Source organism: Spermophilus citellus (assembly GCF_964194105.1).
Source record: "Spermophilus citellus genome assembly, chromosome: 1".
Classification (NCBI taxonomy): domain Eukaryota; kingdom Metazoa; phylum Chordata; class Mammalia; order Rodentia; family Sciuridae; genus Spermophilus; species Spermophilus citellus.
Window position 1 is genome coordinate 192602760 of NC_138182.1, and position 23180 is coordinate 192625939.

General features: G+C 41.1%; 1 protein-coding gene across 1 annotated transcript; it reads right to left on the bottom strand.

Moving 5' to 3' along the window:
• Positions 1–17613: 17613 nt before the first annotated feature.
• On the bottom strand, positions 17614–22684 carry WNT8A (Wnt family member 8A; the record flags this gene model as incomplete). The annotated part of the gene is made up of 6 exons (XM_081293990.1): positions 22602–22684; positions 22475–22508; positions 22122–22260; positions 20510–20635; positions 19667–19809; positions 17614–18159 (listed from the first exon to the last, which is right to left on the bottom strand). The coding sequence occupies exons 1-6, from the start codon at positions 22667–22669 to the stop codon at positions 17614–17616; spliced, it is 1056 nt and encodes a 351-aa protein (XP_081150116.1). The 5' UTR covers positions 22670–22684.
• Positions 22685–23180: the final 496 nt, after the last annotated feature.

Genomic DNA, 23180 nt, shown 5'->3' on the forward strand with positions numbered 1-23180 from the left:
ATGATTAAATATAATGAGTAAATCTTGACAGGATTATGATTTTTAAAAAAATTCTATATGGACTGGGGATATACACAGTGGTAGAATGCCACACAACCTACTCCCAGAAAACAAAAAAACAAAATTAAAAACTATAAACAACATTTAGAGGACAAAGAGATTTAGATATTTAAATAGTAGATAACATTAAGAAATAATTGCAAATTATTAAAAGGAGAATGTTATTATTTTTAGGTAATGAACTCTAAAATATTTAGGGGTAAATACCAGGCACGGTGGTATACAACCATAATCCCAGCAACTCAAGAAGCTGAGGCAAGAAGATGGCAAATGCTTCGCCAGCCTCAACAATTTAGTGACACTCTTTCTCAAAAAGTAAGAACAGAGGCTGGGGGTCGTAGTTCAGTGGTAGAGTGTTTATCTCGAATGTGTGAGACACTGGGTTCGATCCTCAGCATCACATAAAAAATAAATACATTAATTAATTACAGGTATTGTATCCATTTACAACTAAAAGTTAAATTTAAAAAGTTGGGGATGTGGCTTAATGGTAGAGTATTTGCCTAACATGCTCGAGGCCCTATGTTTGAACATTTGCTCTGAGAGGAAAAAAAGTATATATGTGTACCAGATTTAGAAGGATATCCAGGTAAATGTTATTATTTATAAAGTACTATACACACATTTGTTCTCATTAAGTACGGATGCATTAATGCATTTTTCTCACACTGAATTATAGTGTGGTATTCTTATTAAGCTAGATACATCACTTAATTTAGTTTCTTTCTCCAGAATTCAAATTTAAAAGATCCAAAGAAACAAGCAAGCAAACATGCAGCTTTTTTGCAATTTAGAACTAAATGAAAATTTACATTTTTCTCTACTTCTTTAGAAGCTTAGATCTAAGGTAACATCTAGAGGCCCCTTCTTTCCAGGCTTCTTCATATACTTGGCCAAGAAATATGATACATGTCTAGCTGGGCATTTCTACCTCATTTTCTAGTTAGGGAAGTTTTAAAGAATGAGATACTGCCTACATCAGAAGACAGCCCAAGGGAATAGTTTGTCTTGGGTTAAGGATGTCATAGACAAGCATGATTTGAAAGTGTCACAGATACTTGAGACATACTTTCCCAACTCTGAAATACTATCACTTTTCTTAAGCAGTTAACTATAAGAACTATTTAGATTAAGCTTTGACTTTTGATTAAGAGATGGCCATTTCTTCTCAGTTTGCTACTTCTATAACTTCAATTGTTTTCCTTGGGTTCTTAATTATGTTAGTCTCCTCTCTGAGAATATTTACTAACTTTGTACCTTTCATTTAAGATCCATAATTACTTTCCAAAAAGTTAATTATGTTAGAAACTTCCAGGCTTATGAGGGCCTTTAACAGAGAAGTTAACTCCTAAATGTAGAATTCAGTGACTCTGGCAACTTCAGATAGCTTTATCTTACTTCACCAAAGGATATGACTAAAAGAGAGAGAGAGAGAGAGAGAGAGAGAGAGAGAGAGAGAGAGAGAGAGAGAGATATCTTTGTGGTGCTCCAGAATTAATGCATTAACTTTCCTATTAATTTAATTAGACCATTTAGTCCACTAAAAGAAGGAGATGACTAAATAAAGTGTTCCTTTTCTGCTTCTGACTCAAGAAAGTTCTCTTCCCCTGTCCAAACCAAAGGTTGATGACGCTGCTGTGATTGATGCCTTTTGTTCCCAGACCAAATTGTTTTTTATAGCCCACCCCCTGCCAGCACTTTCCAAGTGCCACTGCCATCAGCTCCAGAGGGAGTCTCTTCCTCATGCTTCCTGGGCAGCAGCTGCACTGTGATGGCAGGGAGCACAGAATGGGAGGAGAAAGCAGCTTGCAGACAAATGGGCAGCTAATAGGACCAACAGCCCCACCACTAGGACCATAAAAAATTCCATTTCTTTTTCTCTCCCCCACCCCACCCCTTGCCTCATCTGCATTTCTTGGCTGAAGTGGGAGAAATGTTTCTTGAAAAATTATGCCTTCAAATAGTTTATCAGAGCAGGCTCAAAGACCCCAATCCCCTTTTCTCTCTCATACAAGTTGTACTCATTCAGCCCAATAGTTGTCAAAGGAGTGCAGACCTTACACATATTAAAAGGACAGTGAGGGGATATTACAAACATCTTTATGTCTTTAAATTGGACAAATTAGATGAAATAGAGAAAACTCCTGAAAAACTATCAACAACATGTCAACCTAAACCACAATTTCTGGGTCTTCTTTGAATTTTCAAGGTTTGAATCTCAATATTCAGTTGTTTTCATTCTGAAGCAACCCTACTGAGCTTAGTTAATTAGCATTCTAAACTCTGGGAGCTGGTTAGTTTTCAGCAAACATTATCTAATGGTTGGATAGGAAAGGTTAAGTTATTTTATAAGAATAAGCATCTCCATCTTGGGGTAGGATGGTTAATAAATCTTATCTTAATCAGGATTATAAAATCCTGATCCTTCTGGGTGGCCAGAATAATAACCTCTCTGGGCTTCCTCTAGTCTTTCTGGCTCTTGCCAATGTGAGAATAATCCAAGAAGTCTTTAACATATATATGTGGTTAATGCCTTCTTGCACCATAAAATGGTTAGACAAGGACCAATATAATGCAGTCAGTCTACAATGAGTTGAAATTTGGAAACAAGCACATCCTTTTCAGTAGTGCTTGCTTTTATATGGTGTCATTTAGTAAATGAACTATAAAGAAATTAGTCATGCCAAACTCCTAACCATCCAATGGATACAACTAACAGACCAGATGAAAATTTTTAGATTTTTTTAAACTTTTTTTATTTTAAAGATCAATTAAAGTGCTATTTATAAGAGAAACCCCAAATTCTGATCTAATTTAACTTGGCTTGTTTGTGTCTTTTAGAGATACAATTTTAAAACAAAAGGAAAACTATTATTAATTTCTTCATGTGTCTCTGGAATGATTTGAGAAAATATAATATGTAAAACCACTGTGATCTTTGTAGTGAGAAACAAAATTCTAAATTAAGTAAAAATGTAAAATTATTAGGGTATTATTCCACTGGTGAAATCACATTATGATCCGTCTTTCTGTCGCTAAAATAGAAGGTCCCTACTGCATACAATATTGTATATAAGAAACCTGACTCTTGCCTAGCTTGCTACAGGTTCTATGTGCCCCACATGATCTTTGGGGCCCTTCAATAGTTACCTAGCTCTAAGACCTGGCTCTCAGATCTCCTGAGCCATCTAAACTAGCCTATTTTGCTGGATTCCATGCCCTTGCATTTTCTTATAATACTTTTCTTCCTCTTTAGCTTTGTTCTTTTTTTTTTTAATCTCCTCATCTTTTTTCCTGCTATCATTTGATCATTTTCTTCACCTTATTAGTGGGTTTGGAATATACCTGATTTCCACATAGCTGGTGTACCCATTTTGCTATTATGAAGCATGAGCTGGGGATGTGACTTGGTGGTAGAGTGTTTGCCTAGCATGCACGTGGCTCTGGATTTGATCCCCAGCACTAAAGAAAGAAAAAAAAAGAAGTTATGAAGCATGTCACCTTTAATCTCAGTGATGCAGGAGACTCCAGAGGCCAGCCTGGAAAACTTAGCCAATAAAAAGGGGTAAGATGTACTTCAGTGACAGAGTTCCCCTGAGTTCAATCCCCAATATTGATCATAAATAATAAATAATAAATATTTTAAAAATAAAGTGTGTATATGTGTGTATACACACATACATATGTACATACGTATATGTACATATATATATATAATTACTTATTGATTATGTAGTGAAATATATAAGATGAATTTTTTTAAAGAGAGAGAAGAGAGAGAAAGAGAGAATTTTTTAATATTTATTTTTCAGTTTTTGGTGGACACAACATCTGTATTTTATTTTATGTGGTGCTGAGGATCGAATCCAGTGCCCTGCGCATGCCAGGTGAACGCACTACCGCTTGAGCCACAACCCCCACCCCAGTGTTTATCTTTCTAAGTGCATTTCTCCAGAACCTGCCTTTATGAACTCTGCTCTAGCTAGAATGATCTATTTGCTCACCTTGCTCATTCCTGTCTACTTGTGCAAAAGCTATTCTCTTCTTTTGTTCCCACGCCCCCACACCAAAAACATGGGAAGGCCCTCCTACTCTTTTCTGTTAATACAATTCTTAGCCTAAGAGATAATTTGCTATAATTTTTCTCCCTAATACACGCTTGTCTCTTGCTTGTGAACTACTCATCCTTAAATTCTAACTTGTCTGGCAGTTAATAATATACTCCCTTGATATAATGTACTGGGTGGTACATTAAGAGATGGATTAGCATTTGGCCTTTGGTGGCAGCAAAATAGTTTTTATCATAAACCTGTGACTTCCTAGCTGTGTGATAGTGTGAAAAATTGCTTAATCTCAGTGTCTCAGTTTCCTCATCTATGTATTCGGTTGTTGAGAGGGTTGAACATAATAATATATGTAAAAGTAGTTAACAGTGCTTGCTAGCACAGAGTAAACAATCAACACTAGTTTTTTTATATTTTACCTCTAATAATTTTCTTTCTTCTTTTCTTTTTTCTTTTATACTAGGGATTAAACCTAGGGTCACAACCACTGAGCCACATCTCTAGCCCTTTGTATATTTTCTTTTGGGACGGGTCTCCCTAAGTTGCTTAGGGCCTCACTAAATTGCTGAGACTGACTAAACTTGTGATCCTCTTGCCTCAGCCTCCCAAACTACTGGGATTAAAGATGTTCACCACAACACCCAACTTCCTTTTGTCTTTTTAAAATTATTTACCTCTAGTATTTTTATTTAATGTTTTAATATATGAATTACATTCCCATCTTTAAAGGAAGGATTACTAGCTGTTACTACCTATTATATGCCAACCACTCTGTTAAGCACTTTCATTTATATTATGTAATTCTCACAATAACTCAGAGATTGAGTGATTTGATCTAGAGGCCTTATCTAGGAATTAGTGGAATCAGGATTTTGAACTCTCTTTTCTTATAGGGGCCTCACCTATGAACACATAATTTGGGTGAGGGAAAGATATTTTTCCTCCCTACAAAATTCAATTATATTTGGTTCAAAAGTCTTTATACTACTTCATGGTGCTTTATCACAGACATAAGATACTTCTTGTCTTTCTCACCAAGCTAACTAATGTTGAATATAAACCAAGTTCACTCATGTAATGAATTTATTTACTTACTATGTATAATCAATAGTAGAGTAGAACCTGGGGTTTTTGTTGTTGTTGTCAATGGACCTTTATTTTTATTTCTATGTGGTGCTAAGAATTGAACCCAGTGCCTCATACATGCTAGGCAAGTGCTCAACCACTGAGCCACAACCCCGGCCCCTGAACCTGGGTTTTTTATTCAGTTTATCCTACTGGTTTTCATAGCTGATGATCACAGATTTTTTTTTTTTTTTTGTCTTTCTTGCTCTCTTTTCTTTTGGTACTGGGGTTTGAACTCAGGGGTGCTTACTCACTGAGCCTCATATCCAGCCCTTTTCTTTTTTCTTTTTTTGAGACAGGGTCTCACTGAGTTGCTTAGGGCCTCACTAAGTTGATGAGGCTGGCTTTTTGAATTTGTGATCCTCCTGCCTTAGCCTCCCGAGTTGCTGTGATTACAGGTATGTGCCACCCACAGCGCCCAGCTCTTCTTTTTTTTTTTTTTTTTTTTTTTGTGTGCTATTGGGGATTGAACCCAGGCTCTCACACATGCTAGGCAAGTACTCTACTACTGAGCTATATCCTCAGCCCTTTTCATTTTTTTTTTAAAGCAGGATGGGGTGCCTTTAGGGCCTGCCTGGATGGAGTGCCTTTTATTTATTTATTATTTTTTTAGGTGTAGATGGACACAACACAATACGTTTATTTTTATGTGGTGCTGAGGATCGAACCTGGGTCCCGCCCGTGCTAGGCGAGCACTCTACCGCTGAGCCACAATCCTAGCCCTTCATTTTTTATTTTGAGACAAAGTCTTACAAAATTGTCCAGTCTGTCCTTCAACATGTAAACTCCTCCTGCCTCAGCCTCCCAAGTTGGTAGAATTATAGTTGTGCATCACCAAGCCCAGCTTTTAAACAGTTTTTTTTTCCAGTGTTTTCTTAAATTGTGTTGCTTGTGTAGGTATTCCTAATTAGTAGGACAAGATTTGAAAGAAATTTTGTGTTACTGTCATTTTGGTTTTTTGTTTTTGTTTGTCCATCCCCCCACCCCCCACAACGTATGCTCCTACAAATACTGGCCAGGTTTGAAAACAATCAAGTTGAGTAGAATTTTATGACACAATGGGGAAATGCATCCAAATCCTCAATCCAGGCCTGTCCTTCAAACTGTGGAGATTAGAGTCAACCCCAGGATACTGGTGAGAGAGGGAGGGTACTCTTACGAAGCTCCCTGCCAAGCTGGCCTGGGATTAACCCATCATTTCCCAGCCAGAGCTATCCCAGCTGCCTTGCTTTCTAGGGGCCTCTCATGTTAATCTATGGAGTTGACCAACTGAGTTTGACCGTGACTGGCTTTGTTTTGCAAAACAAAATTGGTAAGGCAGGCCTCATGCTGGCTGACTGAATGGTGTCATCAACCCAATTCAAGGGGTGCCACAAAAGCAAGGAAATGAAACTTCAATTTCCTCCTCATGTTAAATGATAGCTTATCATACTGATTATGACCCTTATGCAGCTCAGTGCAAACCATTTTATTGCTTTCATTGTGAACAGCAATAAACCACTCTCTTCTTCCACTTTTTCCTCTAGTGCCCACCCCCACCTCACACCTGATTGATTAAGGCTCATTGGAAAGGGCTGTTCTCTGTTGTCAATAGAGAACCAAAAGCCTTCTTTTTATTCCCATCAACCTGTCATGATTCTACCTTAACCCTAGGAAGTACAAGGGTTGTTTTAAATAAATAAATAAATAAATAAATAAGCAAGCAAGCAAGCAGAGAAGGAAAAGCTATTCTGGCTTCAGAGCATCCTCACCACTTGGGTGAACTTTGCTTTGATTCTGGGCCAGGCAGACAGATGTTGGTAGCTTTCATCCCTGAGTTCCCACTGCCCTTGTGTACATGGCTGTTAGAATGTTGAGCACACTGCAATGTGTGCTTTCCTTCTTGATTGGGGAGAACTATGTTCCTTCATCTTTATGTACTTTGGAGGCACCCAGAATAGTCCCCAGCCCATAGAAAGCATCTAGTGAGTGAATAAATTGATGGGGAGGCACATATCCCCCAGGTTAGCTCTCTATTCCTTCATCTGCCAGCAAGTCTATACTTACCTAGTCCCAGAATCAGAAAGAAGTTCATTTGCTCAGCTTTCTCATTAGACAGTTGTGGACATCAATGGGGCTCCCCAGGATTTGGACCTATGTCCTTTTCCCTTCACTTCCTACTCTTCTTCTTTGGAAACTTTATTTATTCTTATGACTTCAGAAACTATCTCGGTGGACTGGATAACAAGGAAGAGGAGAAGGAATACAAGTGGCAAGAAGTAGTATAGAAGGGATAATGGGCTGACCTTTTCCTTTGAGTGGGGGGCTTAGATGGTAATGGTGTGTTTAAGAATTGTATGTTCTTCTCATTCCTTCCCCCTTCCCTTAACTCACCATAGGGTATCTCACTTCTCCTATAGCATTTACCTCTCATAGTTACTGTCCAACAGTTTGGTCCTGAAGTTACTATGAAATCACCTGAAACAGAGAGGTGTTACTTGAACACCCCTAAGGATTACTTAAATTTGGAATCAGGAAGCCTGAAGTATAGCCTCAATTTGACCTTTAATTAGTCCAGTGGCCTTGGACAAATTGCTTTCCTTCTTTAGCTCTGAGTTCTTTGACATGTATACTCATACCACCATTGGGCAAAATCAGTTTTGTATTGGGCAAGCTCTAATCACCCACCACTGGCAAAGTATTCTGGAGGCTATAGAAACTCCATAAGGGATAACACAGTCTTATCTCCAAGGAAGGGACTTGTCATCCCTATTGTTGAGACATAAAAAATACATAATTCCTAGCTAACATAAAGAATGAAATATAGAGTCTGTCAGATAAATGGAAGTCAATTTCAAGAAGCAGATAGACTTTAAGAGAGCATTTGGAGTTGGAGAAGCAGTAGATGGGATGAAGGCATTTCAGGGAGGGAAATGGCCACGACTGGGACACAGAAGTCAGGTGGAGGGCTGGAGTGGTGGCTCAGTGGTAGAGTGCACGCCTAGCATACGCGAGACACTGGGTTCGAACCTCAGCACCACATAAAAACAAACTAATGTTTCCACCTAAAATTAAAGATACATAAATAAATAAATATTTTTAAAAAAAAAAAAAGAAGTCAGGTGGAAATGTTATATGCAAAGGAACTGTCATAACTTTGTGAATCTGGAGTTGAGGAAGAAAGCAATAAAACTGGGAAAGTTCATTAAGAGACGCAGAGGTGCAAGCCTGTAATCCCAGGGAGGCTGAGGCAGGAGGATCCCAAGTTCAAAGCTAGTCTCTGCAATTTAGCCAGGCCCTAAGCAACTTAGTGAGGCCCTGTTTCAAAATAAAAAATAAAAAGGGCTGGGAATGTAGATCAATGGCAAAGTGCCCCTGGATCCTGGATTTATTCTCCAGTACCAAAAAAAGGAAAAAAAAAGTCCCTTGCCCCCATCCCCCAAAAAGAAGAGCAGACCAAATGAATATTTAGAAAGCATCTTAGTCTGTTTTGTTGTTGTTGTTGTTGTTGCTATAACAGAATACCTAAGACTGAGTAATTTACTTAAAAGAGTTATTTAGTTTATGGTTCTGGAGGCTATAAATCCAAGATTGGGCACTACATCTGGCAAGTACCTCATACTGTCATAACATGGCAAAAATGCAGAAGGGTAAATACATATACAGAGAAGAAAAACATGAAGTGGACTTGTGCATGGTCTACATCCCTAGTAGCTCAGTGGCAGAGTGCTTGCTTAGTATGCACAAAGCCCTAGATTTGATCCATAGTACTGAAAATAAATAAATAAATAAATAAGTGCAAGCCACCCCAGGTAGCCTAGTTGGGTGCTGAGAGGGGTGAGGAAGTGTCCAATAGTAAAGTTATTGAAAATAGTTCAACTTGAGTGGAAAAGTGGGCAAAATCAGAAGAAGAATAACAAATTAGCTGATAAATTATGGTCAATGTTGAGGATATGAGGACATGACAACTTTTCATGAACACAGCAAGGAGCCACCATTGGAATAACTAGGAGCAGCTGAAGTTGAGAAGAAGAGATAGGAGAGAGGTTTTGAAGTAGGCTAAGCCTGGAGTGAAGCAAAGAAAGTGGAAGTCGAGAGGAGCTTGGAGTTGGGGCCTATCCAGGTTCCAAAGGAGGGGAAAAGACCTTAGTCCAGGCCAAGAGCTATCTGATAAAGGAGCGCTAGACCATGCACAAGTATACCCACTTGTGAATCATGGGATTGAGTGCCCTGATTATCAGTTTCATGTTCTTGTCCCAGTACCACTACAGGCCTCCAGCACAGGAGGACCTTAATGATTGAGGTCGCTCTGATGGGTCAATCAGAGCTGAGGGAGCTGAGAATCAAGGTTGCTTGGTTGGAATGGAAGGGGTTAGAAATGGACTTTAGCTATGAAAAAGTACAAGTGGGAAAATTAATGCTCTATGATGCCCAGGCATGGTAGCCTGTAATCCCAGGGGCCCGGGAGGCCAAGGCAGGAGGATTGCAAGTTCAAAGCCATACTCAGCAATTTAGCAAGGTCCTAAGCAACTTAGTGAGACCCTGTCTCAAAAAAATAAAAAGCACTGGGGATGTGGCTCAGTGGTAAGTGCCCCTAGGTTTAAAAAAAAAAAAAAAAAAAACAAGAAAAACTCTATGGTAGCTAAGAATAAGTAGATTCTTCAGAAACATACAAGAAAATTATAGTAGTCAAGGATTTGGAAGGTTATCTGGCTCATGCCCCATCTAACTCCTTGCAGAAATCTGATGTCAGTGCATCTGAGGACAGTGTAGAGAAAAGAGAAAAATAGTGAAAAACTAGAGTAATTGAGGATATTTTACTTGGAGAATAGGAGTGTTTGAAGGCCTTGAACCATAATGTGAGCTCCTAGAAGATGGCAGGCTTGGGGCTGGGATTGTAGCTCAGTGGTAGAGCGCTTGCCTATCATGTGTGAGGCACTGGGTTCGATCCTCAGCACTACATAAAAATAAAGAAATAAAATAAAGATATTGTGCCCATCTACAACTAAAAAAAATTAAAAAAAAAAAAAAGACGGCAGGCTCAACAGATAGCGGTGAGAGTATTTCAGAGTAGACATGAGCAAAGAGATATAAGTACTTGTCCAAGGAAGGGACGGTCTCCCTTTCCCCTCTGTGATGGTTTCATTTTCTTTCAAACAGGGAGCAAGGTATGCTTTTCTTCCTTTGGCCTTAGTTGAGGAACACTTCTCTTAAGCAGGTAGCTGAATCAAATGATTTCTTCTGGACTGCAAGAAGTTCCTGGAAAAGAAATGGCAAATGACTTTCTCTAGATCAACAAATCCCTCCACAGGTCTGTATAGGTACCTGAGACTCTGAAAGGAACATGGAAATGGGTACTTTGGCATCTATATTTACTGAGGAATTAAACTCAGGGTCAGATGATTATGTTTTTGTTATTTTCTCTGAGTTCTAGTGAAATAATCTCTCCCCCTGCTTTTTTTTTTTTTTTTTTTTTTTTTGGTAGAAGGGATCAAACCCAAGTGTCCTTTAACACTGAGCTTTTTTTCTTTTTAGTTATCAATAGATCTTTTATTTTATTTATTTATTTATATGCAGCGATGAGGCTCGAACCCAGGGTCTCACGTATGCCAGGCAAGCACTGTGCCACTGAGCCACAACTCCAGTTCGTCCCCAGTTCCTTTGATATTTATTTTTTTGAGAAAGAGTCTTGCAGGGGCTGGGGATGTGGCTCAAGCGGTAGCACGCTCGCCTGGCATGCGTGCGGCCCTGGGTTCGATCCTCAGCACCACATACAAAAAAAGATGTTGTGTCCGCCAAAAACTAAGAAAAAATAAATATTAAGAAAAAGGGGGGGCTGGGGATGTGGCTCAAGCGGTAGCGCGCTCGCCTGGCATGCGTGCGGCCCGGGTTCGATCCTCAGCACCACATACCAACAAAGATGTGTCCGCCTAGAACTAAGAAAAAATAAATAAATATTAAAAAATTCTCTCTGTCCCTCTCACTCTCTCTTAAAAAAAAAAAAAAAAAAAAAGGGTCTTGCATATCGCTGAGGCTGGCCTTAAACTTGCCATCCACCTGTGTCACTGGTCTTCCAGGCCGGTGCCACCACACTCAGCTAAACTTTTCCTTTGGTTGCTGTTTCTTCATCACCATTTTTATCCTCAGATAGTGTCTGACATCTGGGGTGACACAAGTCCTTTCCACATCATATCCCACCCACTTCCTACCCACATCACCACTTCCTCTACCTACTCCCTCGCTGACCAAATTCAGTTTGAGGCCTGGAAGATCCTTGCCCTAACTCCCTCAGTGCTTTCCTTGGGGTATTACACATCCCTTTCTTGTAACCTTGAGAAAGGCAAACCAACAATCAGGTAGATTGCCCAGAGCCCTGGAGTCTAGACTAATCTCTGCCATCTCCCTTAGGGATACTGGGCAGGATGCTTTTCTCTTCCAGGCCTAGCTTTCCTCCTGTGTAGGGACAGCAGTGAAATTAAATGGTTAAGAACTCTCTTTCTACCTGAAGATCTTCAACCTTTCTTAAAAGCCTTTGCCCTGGTCCTTGCTTTCATTTCATTTTCTCTCAACCCAGGTCTTTCGTCATCAGTGGGAAATATGAATAGTTTGTGAATTCATTTTGGGTTAGAAACTTATGTATTTTCCTCTGGATCCTGTTTTTTTTTCTATGTGTCCTCTAAAATAAACACCCCTGTCTTGACACCTCCTCTTGAAACTTTGACCTTTAATGTAGACCATAATGGTTAGCTTTTTACTTTGAGTACCCCCTGGAGAACCATGATTCTGTTCTCCCAAGTCAGCAGGAGCCAGGCTATCTGCTTTATCATTCTAATGAATGCCTTTGCAAATCAAAAGTTGGGTTCTTCATTCTGGTGAAGAGCTGAGAAATAAGACTCTATTACTTGCAGAAGAGGGAGGAAACTGACACCTTTCACTGCATATGAATGGTAGTCCTTCCACAAAACTGTCAGGATGCCAGAGACTCTGGGCTCCTAGAGTGTAAATGGTTGTAAAAGAAAGAATTTGAATTTATGAGGTGACAGATCTGAATTCAAATCCACTGCCTTGTGTTAATTTTACATTGAAGTGCTTTACCCTCTCTGAGACATTTTCCTCAATAACAAGAGGGGAATAATTGTAACTTTTAAACTTTATTTTGTGTGTGTGTGCCAGGAATTGAATTTAGGGTTTCTCATATGCTAATAGGAGATCTCTCATCTATACATCCTAGTCCCTGATACTTATAACTCTTTTTTTTTGTAATTCTTTTATTTTTATTTTTAAAAATTTAATTATTTACTTTTATTCTTTAATTTGTTGATTTTCATAACTTTAACTCATTATTTCCCATGGCCGCAAATGTGAAACACCTACAAAAACTTAAATATAGTATAAAATATAATCATATGATAATACAATTATATAATCGAATTACATTACATAATAATACTAATACAATAATATATAAACTTTAAATAATTTCCAACCTATTTTAATGCACTTATGTCAATTTTGTTAAAATATTAACAGAATTGAAGATTTGGGATTTAATGGAGTAATTGGATTGTTCTGAGGATTGAAGGAGATAATATGTATCTATTAAGCACCTGGCACTTTGGTCATGCCTGGCACTCAATCACTCCCTTTCCACTGTGGTTCCCTTTCTGCCTTATGATTACCAACTTGGCAAGCTGTGAGGAGATCAGTAGCAGACCATAGGAGACTCTGGGAACAGTTTTCAAGGTTTTCCTGGGAGTCCCCAACTCTGCCTGCATCAACGTTCAGATGGGAAGGAGGAAGAACACAAGTCAAGAAAGAAGAAGCTTGGGGGACCTGGCAAGCATAAGCTTATTTTCTAGTTTAGATTGAGAAACTACAGGAGTCTGTCCATTCTCCAGGTGAAGTGAGGCAGTTCCTGGGTTTACTGAAATATGATAGACTTCTGGACAAGTTTCCCTCATTAAGTTGATCCCTTTTTCAAGATCTACCATCAAACTGTGGCAAATCAGCCTGTCTTGGGCCCTGAACCTATTGAAAATGGGGGGTTTTATTGTTCTGTCACCTTAATGATAGCAGCTTGTTAAGGATGAGCCAAAAGGGAAGGGGCGTAGGGTTGTAACTAATGAATCTGAATGATGCTGTATTGCCTTGGAATGAATCCCTGACAGGAACATGATGGATGTAGAGAAATCTAAATTCCTTTAGGTTGTGGCCCAAGATTCAAGTGAGAAGGTTGGTTGGTGTGATTGATTGCTCTGAAGGTAAGATGGATGAGGATGAGAGATGCTTGAAAGAAGAGACTAGGAAACTATAAGCTTTGGGGAACATCAGGCAAAATTTTCAAGGAATTCCCATTGCTCTGGATTTTTTTTTCTTTTCTTTTTTTAAAATATTTATTTTTTAGTTTTTGGCAGACACAACATCTTTGTATGTGGTGCTGAGGATCGAACCCGGGCCGCACGCATGCCAGGCGAGCGCGCTACCTCTTGAGCCACATCCCCAGCCCCTTCTTTTCTTTTTTAATTGTTTTGTGTTACTAGATTGAACCCAGGGGTGCTGTACCACTGAGCAATATCTTCAGCCCTTTTTATTTTTTATTTTGAGACAAGGTCTTGCTAAGTTGCCCAGGTAGGCTTCAAAGTAATGATCCTCTTGCCTCAGCCACCCAAGTAGCTGGGATTACAGGTGTGCACCATTATGCCTGGCTTCTCGGGGTTTTCTTGGTGAAAATTACTGATATAATTCCACAGTATAAACAAGGTTTGTGTCTCCTGCAATGAGCATTTCAACAGGACAGTGGGGGGATGGTTTTGTTTCTGAAAATCCCCCTTAAAATTATTTGACTATGTCAGTAAAGTCCTGGGGAAAGTGTCCAAGCACCAGGTGCCTGAGTTCTTTGGATAGAGATTCTGTTAGGAATATGGGAGAAAATCTAGTTTGCTCATTTCTCCTGCACAGTGTCATGACTTAAGTTTCAGGGTAGCTACTTTGGCATCCATGTTTATTGAGGGTTTAACCTCAGGGCCAGATAATTTTTTTTTAATTGGTTGTTCACAACATTACAAAGCTCTTGACATATCATACTTCATACATTAGATTGAAGTGGGTTATGAACCCCCAATTTTACCCCAAATGCAGATTGCAGAATCACGTCGGTTACACATCCACAATTTTACATAATGCCCTATTAGTAATTGTTGTATTCTGCTACCTTTCCTATCCCCTACTATCCCCCTCCCCTCCCCTCCCATCTTCTCTCTCTACCCCATCTACTGTAATTCATTTCTCTCCTTGTTTATTTTCCCATTCCCCTCACAACCTCTTATATGTAATTTTGTATAGCAATGAGGGTCCCCCTTTATTTCCATGCAATTTTCCTCTTCTCTCCCTTTCCCTCCCATCTCATGTCACTGATTAATGTTACTCTTTTCTTCCTACTCTTCCTCCCTGCTCTGTTCATATTTGCTCTCATTATATCAAAGAAGACATTTGGTATTTGTTTTTTAGGGATTGGCTAGCTTCACTAAGCATAATCTGCTCTAGTGCCGTCCATTTCCCTGCAAATTCTATGATTTTGTCATTTTTTATTGCTGCATAGTACTCCATTGTGTATAGATGCCACATTTTTTTTATCTATTCATCTATTGAGGGGCATCTGGGTTGGTTCCACAGTCTAGCAATTGTGAATTGTGCTGCTATGAACATCGATGTGGCAGTATCCCTGTAGCATGCTCTTTTAAGGTCTTCAGGGAATAGTCCGAGAAGGGCGATAGCAGGGTCAAATGGTGGTTCCATTCCCAGCTTTCCCAGGAATCTCCAAACTGCTTTCCAAATTGGCCGCACCAATTTGCAGTCCCACCAGCAATGTACAAGTGTACCCTTTTCTCCACATCCTCGCCAGCACTTGTTGTTGTTTGACTTCATAGTGGCTGCCAATCTTACTGGAGTGAAATGGTATCTTAGGGTGGTTTTGATTTGCATTTCTCTGACTGCTAGAGATGGTGAGCATTTTTTCATGTACTTGTTGATTGATTGTATATCCTCCTCTGAGAAGTGTCTGTTCAGGTCCTTGAGGGCCAGATAATTTTATGTTTTTGTTTTTTAATTTTTCTCTAAGCCCCAGGGAAATGATCTTTACTTTTGTCTGCCAATTTCTTCAAAAATATTGCTCTTAGTTTTTCTCCAGTTCCCCCTTCTTCTACCATAGCTCACCCCCACCCCTATACACACTTTCTTACTTTGTCATTGCTGCTGTGTTTTTTAACCTTCCTTGGAAGGGGGGACATAGAGGAAGTCTTCCATGTCCTTGACACAGGCTGCAATTTTATGGATTTCTCATTGTCTCTGGTCTCTGACATCTGTAGTAGTTTTAAATGCACTAGATGCAATAGAGACCAGAATGGAATTTTAGGGCTATGTTTTCTGTTGAGATGCCCATTCCCTGAATGAAAATGTCACTTTCCTTATCACTTAAAAATAAATGAAGACCTTTATTTTTAGGTATTTAAAAAATGAAACTATGGGGCTGGGGATGTGGCTCAAGCGGTAGCGCGCTCGCCTGGCATGCGTGCGGCCCGGGTTCGATCCTCAGCACCACATACCAACAAAGATGTTGTGTCCGCCGAGAACTAAAAAATAAATATTAAAAATTCTCTCTCTCTCTCTTAAAAAAATAAATAAAAATAAAAAATGAAACTAATTCTTTCTGATGACAAAAATATTTGTTTATTGTAGGCACATGTATAAATTTTTAAAAGCAGAAAAATGAATAAACCACTCAAATTTACTATTACATTATGGCAAATATTTTTATATTTTTAAAAACAAATTGGATTCACCATATACATGCTATTTAGTAATCATCTTTGTTAATATCATGTATGTTTTCCATGTTACTAAAGATTTTTCAAGAAAATTATTTTAGGGTTAAAATTCCACTATAGGGCCATGATTTAAATGGTTTATCTTACTGTAAAACATTTAAATGATTTTCTAATTTAAAACAAGAAGCTGGGAGTGTTTCTCTACTCTTTTTGATCATCCTTTTACTTGTTTATTCAACCTCCCTGCAGGCTAGCAGGCCCTCGCAGACAGGAGTGATTCCCAAGGCTGAGATATTCAGATTTAGGAAACCGGTGGCTGAGCCCCTAGGGCTCTTCATGGGAAACTACCCCTCCTCCAAAAATTACCAGTGGAGAAAGATGTAGAAATGCAAATGAGGAAAGTAGAATCCACAAGTCTCCTAGTCAGTTGCCCTGGGGCCCCTGCTTGGTGCATAGACAACCTAGGAAGCTCAAGTTAAGGGAGCAAACAGGCTTTGAATACAGTCCAAGTTCAAAGGGCTACTTTAGTGCCCAAATTACTTAGGTGGTATTAAAATAACACCTTGTAAATCTGTGAGTCTGTATTGTTTTTCTATTGGCCAGTGCCTGGATCTCAATTTTATTATCTGTCAAAATTGGAATCAAGGGAGTTGGATATTTCTAGCTTCCTCCATTAGCCTGCTGGATAATTGGGAAACAGAAGCAGGGTTCCAATTCCCTTCCTGGTCCCAAGGTTATCAAGGGGAGTAGTAAAAGGTCCCAGTTGGATGTATCCTAGAAACATTTTTTACAAAATGCAGTTGAGTTCCCAATCTGGAAAAATGGCAAAATGGATGTTTTATAGCTCTCTGGGGAAAGTCTCTCTTATAGATCTTTGTCTGATAAATGAGAGTCACCTGTCTACTTACTGTGACCATTCCCTCTCCTTGATACCAGAATGGTTTATGAGCTGAAAAAGCCCTCCTGATTTCCCTAGGCTCGGGTGAGGAGAACTTAAAAAGTGCATACTCAGGTGAAAAAAAAATCAACATTCTGAAAACCTTCCAGTAGGAAATAGGCAGCCTCTGCCTCATATATCTGCAGGAATTTGCAGTTGGTCTTTCTCGACCTAGCCACAGTGGCAGAAGGTTGCTCCTTCTGGGATCTGAACTGAACTCTTTTAAGTTTTTGCTTCTATTTTCTCTGATTCCCAGCAGCACAGTTGGGCTGGATATGGCCTAAAACTTGTAGGAATAAATACTTTGAAGGTTCCTCTGGATATGGACTCCCCCAAATTCCCATTTTAGCAAGCTGCATAATAAGTACAGGGACAAATACCAGGAAGTAACTTGCAGGAAAGATTGGGTCTGCCCAAGTTAGGAGGAGGCCCAGGTTTTAATATCAACTCTGTCAATATGCTGTATAATCTTGGACCTCCATTTCCCCATCTGTAGCAGATATCACGAGGACCACAGATATCCCTGTGATTGTCCAAGTGTTTTCCAGTCTACTCTCTCCAAGAGAGAAGAGGTGTCACCCTCCACTGTCATGCAACTGAGCAAATCAGTTCATGTGGGGTGTTATCAGGATCTCCTCTTTCCCCAGGCCCGAGCACTGCCCGGGGAGCGCATGCAGTAGTACTTGTTGACCACATGCCTACACTGGTCACACTTGACGGTGCAGCACCATTGGAATTTGCAGTTACAGCTGCTCACAGCCTCAGTTCTCCTTTCTTCCACTTGCAGCCCACACTCAGTGCACAGGTGCCCACAGCTGCGTTGCTCCTGCTTAGATGTGTTGTGGCTGTTCTGCAGGCACTCACGACCCTCTGTGCCATAGATGCCCAGGCTGGAATTGCGAGTACAGTAGTCTGGAGATTCCTCTAAAAAGATCAGCTCAGCTTCAATGCTAGGAAGGAAGGCCTCAGTGGGAGCCCAGCAACCTTCAGCGCTGTTCCCAGCCCTTAGCTGCCGCTTATCCATCTCAATTTTTAGTGCCTGGTCATACTTGGCCTTTAGGTAGTTTCCCATCTCCCGGAAGTCAGCCAGCTGCAGCCAGCATGTCTGGATGCTGCAGCTCCCTGAGATGCCGTGGCATTTGCAGATCCGTTTCATGGTAGCTCTTACTGCCTTCACCGAGAGAAAACAAAAGAGAGAATGGCTCTGGCAAGGGAAGACCAATGGTTAGCAATTAAATGGAATATTTTAGGGGCTGGGGTGGTGGATCAGTGGTAGAGTGCTTGCCTGGCATGTGTGAGGCCCTGGGTTCAATCCTTAGCACCCATAAAGACAAACAAATAAAACAAAAGGTGTTGTGTCCATCTACAAATATATATATTTTAGAGCTGTGCTTCTTGGCTTTAGAGGATTATTAGGGAGCATCATAAAAATATTTGTTCTTAGGCCCTACTTTAGATTTTTCCAATGAGGATGTTTTGAGATTTAAGGACCTGGTACTTTAAATCATCTTGGGTGATTCTGGTGAAGAGTCAGGCAAATGTTGAGAAGGTTACTGGAGTCAGGAAACCTAGGCCCCAGGCCCAACTCCATCATTTGTAGATCATATTTCTCTACCTGCCCAACTGGGATAAAAATGGAATAAAATAGGGTCTGGAGCTAGGTGTGGTGGTGCAAGCTTGTAATGCCAACAGCTCGGGAGGCTGAGGCAGGAGGATGAGAAGTTCAAGATTAGCCTCAGCAACTTAACAAGGCCCTTAGCCACTTAGCAAGACCCTATCTCAAAACAGAAAATTAAAAGGGGCTGAATAAGTTACTCAGTGGTAAGTGCCCTGGGTTCAATCTCCAGTACCAAAATAAATAAACGAATAAAAAATAAAATCATGGTCAAAGAATACTTTATAAAATATAGAGAAAATATGAGCTTTGACACTGTAATCATCTGGAAGTGGGGAACTAGATATTTGTAGTAGTTTGGATTTTCCATCCTGACCCTCTCTCAGAAGGAAGGCAGCTCCTAGAATCTGAATCTTTACATTCTAAGGCAAGTAATTACCCACGGTTCTACTTGTCTTGAAAACCTTTTCCTTCTGCCCTGAGCAACCAGAACATCTAGGTACAGGTCCACAAGGAAATTTCTATGATTTTGGCTATAAGTCCAAGTTCCTTGCAGATTTGAGTTTAGAGTATTCCAGAGATTGCTACTCTACCAGAAATCGGGACAATAGATGCCCTCCCTCCCCAACTTCTGAAGCCTAGATAGTCCCAATCCTTCACAGCCCAGACTTTAGGACACAATAAACTGCTATTAATGTCCTAGAACATACAGTTAAAGTGATTAAAATTTTAAGTCATGGAAGCAAGGCCTTGATTCTGTATTGTTCTGTGTTCCCAGAAATCTGCCTGTGGACAGGGCCTAGTACAAGGTTTAGTGACGAGAGAACTAGCCTTATAGATCTGAGTTCATTGCCTGGCTCTTATGCTTATTAACTGTGTTGGTGCAGACAAGTCATTCAGTATGGACTTAAAACTGGCTTTGTCATCCAGAGAATGGGGATAGCTGTCTCAGTTGTGCTGGATGGTTATGAGGATGAAACAAGGGTATGTCAGCTCTGGGTAAACTGTGAAGTGCCGTGCAGATGTGAAGCTGTTGCCAACACTGGCTGACTCCTATACCCACCAGCCTGCCGGCCCTGTTGTTGTGAAGATTCATCAGGGCTCTGGCATCCTTCCCTTTCTCCAAACTGTCCACAAAGAGTTTGGAGATCCTTTCCCCAAATTCCACATTGTCGCTGCAGCCTCCCCAGATCCAGCCATGGCCTCCTACACATAAGGAAAGAATAAATTCTGCATACAGCTCCCTGCTGTATGCAGGGAGAAGAGTCAGTCTTTTTGACTGACACAGCCAAATCATCCCCACGAACCCTAGGAGAGGGTAGTGCTTCAACTAAAGGTGAGAGCGGGAAATGAAGGTGCTTGGGGAAAATGAGGGGAGTCCTGTTCCCAAAGCCAACTTGTGGCATTTCCCTGCTCTAAGAACTAAGTCTTCAGCGCCCACAGTAAACGTAGGTGCATGGGGCCAGTCCAGATGATCTCAAAGGTTAACAGAAGCTCAAACATTCTGGAATTCCACACCATTATTCTACAGTGGTCTTACGAGTCATTTTTCTCCCTAATAAGTGACAAATTTAGGTAAGTTTCTTATGTGGTCTGAAAATAGTTTTGTAGCTCTGGGTTATGGACCAATCATTCCAATACCAGGGCTACCTTTAAACTCTCTTTGGTCTTCTCATTCCAGTCTTTGTTGGTTTTAGAGATACTTGCCAATCTGTGGACTCATGGACCAAGACTCATCTTTCAGGAGAGTCTAGGTCCAGGAGCTCCCATGACTTGGGGTGGGGGTGCTAAAGTCTAGGGGTTTGATGACCTGTGTCCCTCAGCCTTTCCCTGGAAGACTTTAGCCTGAGCTCTGCTCTGCAGCTCCTCACCTCTCCTCACCCCTGTTGAGAAGCCTAACTTTTACCTGTTTTTCCATTTTTTGACTCATCACAGCCACAGTTTTCAAAGTCACCCATGCTACAGTTCTTGGTGATGGTGTACATGACTCCGGCAGAGCTGATGGCATGAATGAAGGAAGTCTCTCTGGTGGCTTTGGAGAGAAAAAGGGAAATGACTAGAAGCTTGGGCTGATAACCCAAAGCAGAGGCTTTGAAAACACAACGCTCTTTTGCTCTCCCTGTCCCCCTCCCCATTTGGGTTGAGAAGATGCTCTTCTCCTAAGGAAAATGATGCAAGTCTTTCTAACCTCTTCATTTCATCCAGTCATCCCCATGCTACAGATGGGGAAGATGAAACCAAGAGATAGAATGATGAGACCAAGACCACTCTCCAGTTGTGGTGTTGGGATCAGGACACTGCTCTCCTGACGTCCAGCCTAGAGCCGGGTATCATGGCACATGCCTGTAATCCAGACTCAGGAGGCTGAGGCAGGGGGATTGCATGTCCAAAGCCATCCTCAGCAACTTAGTGAGACCCTAAGCAACAAGTCCAGTCTGGACCTCTGTCTTCTAGCCACAGTTGCTGATCTGTGGGCAGTGAGGCTCATGTCCACAAGGCTAGCTTAGGAAAGAGAGAAGGTCTGGGTGTAGTGGAGCATGGCTTTCAGACCAGAGACTTGGGAGGCTGAGTTAGGAGGATTGCAAGTTTGAGGTCAGCCTCAGCAACTTAGCTAGACCCTAAGCAACTTAACAAGACTCTGTCTCAGAATAAAAAAATAAAAAGGGTTGGAGATATAGTTCAGTGGAAGTGCCCCTGGGTTCAATCCCCACCAAAACAGACAAACAAACAACAACAACAAAAACAAGAGAGAGAGACAGAGACAGAGACAGAGAGGATCTATTCTTTCTGACCTCAAAGCTATGTTTCTATAATAATCATAATCATTGTGGCTGCTATTACTGAGCTCTTATCTTGCTAAACTCTTCACAAACACCATCACATTTCGTTTCCACTTATCTATATTCTATCTGTTTACCCCATGAGAAGTTAGTTCTTCCACTCCCATTTTCTTTATTACCTTTCCCCTCCACCCTTCTCAGGCAACTCTATTGTTTCTACAAAAATTACTTTTATGCAAACTATTGCACACAGTTATAAACACACACACACACACACACGTACACGCAGCCCACCTGAGGCAAAACTCAATGTGATCTCTCAGCTTCACTGTTGCTAGGATTTTAAGAGAATTAGGCAGATGTAAAACTCCCCCAGGAGCTGCAAACAAAGAGCCCTTTCCCCGTTTTTATTTCATGTAAATTGGTGAATTATGTACAAACACACAAATACAGGTATGCACTGAAAACATAATTTCTTAACGTATGTTGTGAGACACCTCTGCCTACCTCATTCAACCCTTAGATTGGCTAAATAGAGCTGGTCTTACTGACTCAAATGACAAAACTGGGGTTGAGAGAGGGAAAGTAACTCACTCAAGGTCACACAGCAAGGAAATGGCAGGTCAACAGATTACCAGTCACTTTCTCATTTCTCTGAGCACACACATTACATAATGCTGCAAGCCGACCTCCATGCACAGGCACCCTCTGTACAGGTGTGCTCTCACATAGACTTACCGCTTCTCAGCCTGTTGTGGGTGGAGAGTTGCAGAGCATTTTCAGGGCAGTTCCAGCGTTCCCAAGCAAACTGGAACTTACACTCCTCGATGCCACTCTGGGCACCCAAGGCCACACTGGTAGTATAGGTCAGATAGGCCTGGGCAGAGGAAAAGGGCTGTGAGCTTCTGCCCAGTATAGGTCATCTGGGGTTGGGGGAGCAGGGACGACTCCAATGGGCGAGTTCTCCACTAAGAAAACAATCCTGGGTCTCTGGGTGAAGGGGTCTGGCAGTGTCTCCCCCATCCCTCTTTTTTTTTTCCCCCAGAAGATTTCCCTTAGGAACCCCAAGGGCAAAAAAACAGGAGTCCTACCTTGGGGCCTGTTATCAGGAAATTATTCACTGACCTATCAAAAAAGAAAAAGGGAGGCAGAGGTGAATGGGATGAGATAACGGGGGACTTTCTTGGAGGGGAGCAAGGAGTAAGGGAAGGGACTTACCAGGCAGAGGCACCAAAGGTAGCACAGCATATTCCCATGGTTACCCACAGCATGAACAGGTCCCTCATGGCCCTGCCTACCCTCAGGGGACCAGGTCCAGCTCAGGGCCAAGTGCAGAGAAGTGAGGAGTGAGCAGAGTCTTGCTCAGTATTTATGTGGGCAAATTCTGAATGGCCAAGGGGGAAAAAATCAACAGCCCTTCTCATTTGTTCCTCACTGGCAGGGCTGCAGGAGTCACTGACCCAATAGGGGATTAGGGAGGAGGAACTCAATCCAAAACCTTCCATGAAGCCCCGCCCCTGCCCAGCCCTTCTTCCCTCCCTGACAGGCAGAAGGCTGAAGCTGTTCTCCCATCCTTGAGGTTCATTTCCTCTGTAAGTCAGTTTGTTTCTTCCTGATTAGGGACCATTTCTCAGAGTCTTGTAGACTGGAACAACCTAGGCAAGTCACCTATCCTTTGGAGCTACCGTGTCTTCATCTGTCAGGGAGACATCACTCTGTGCCCTGCTTTCTTCCCCAAGGTATTAATAATCATAGAGGAACTCTCTTTGGGGGGGCCAAACAATTGAGTGCAGTCAA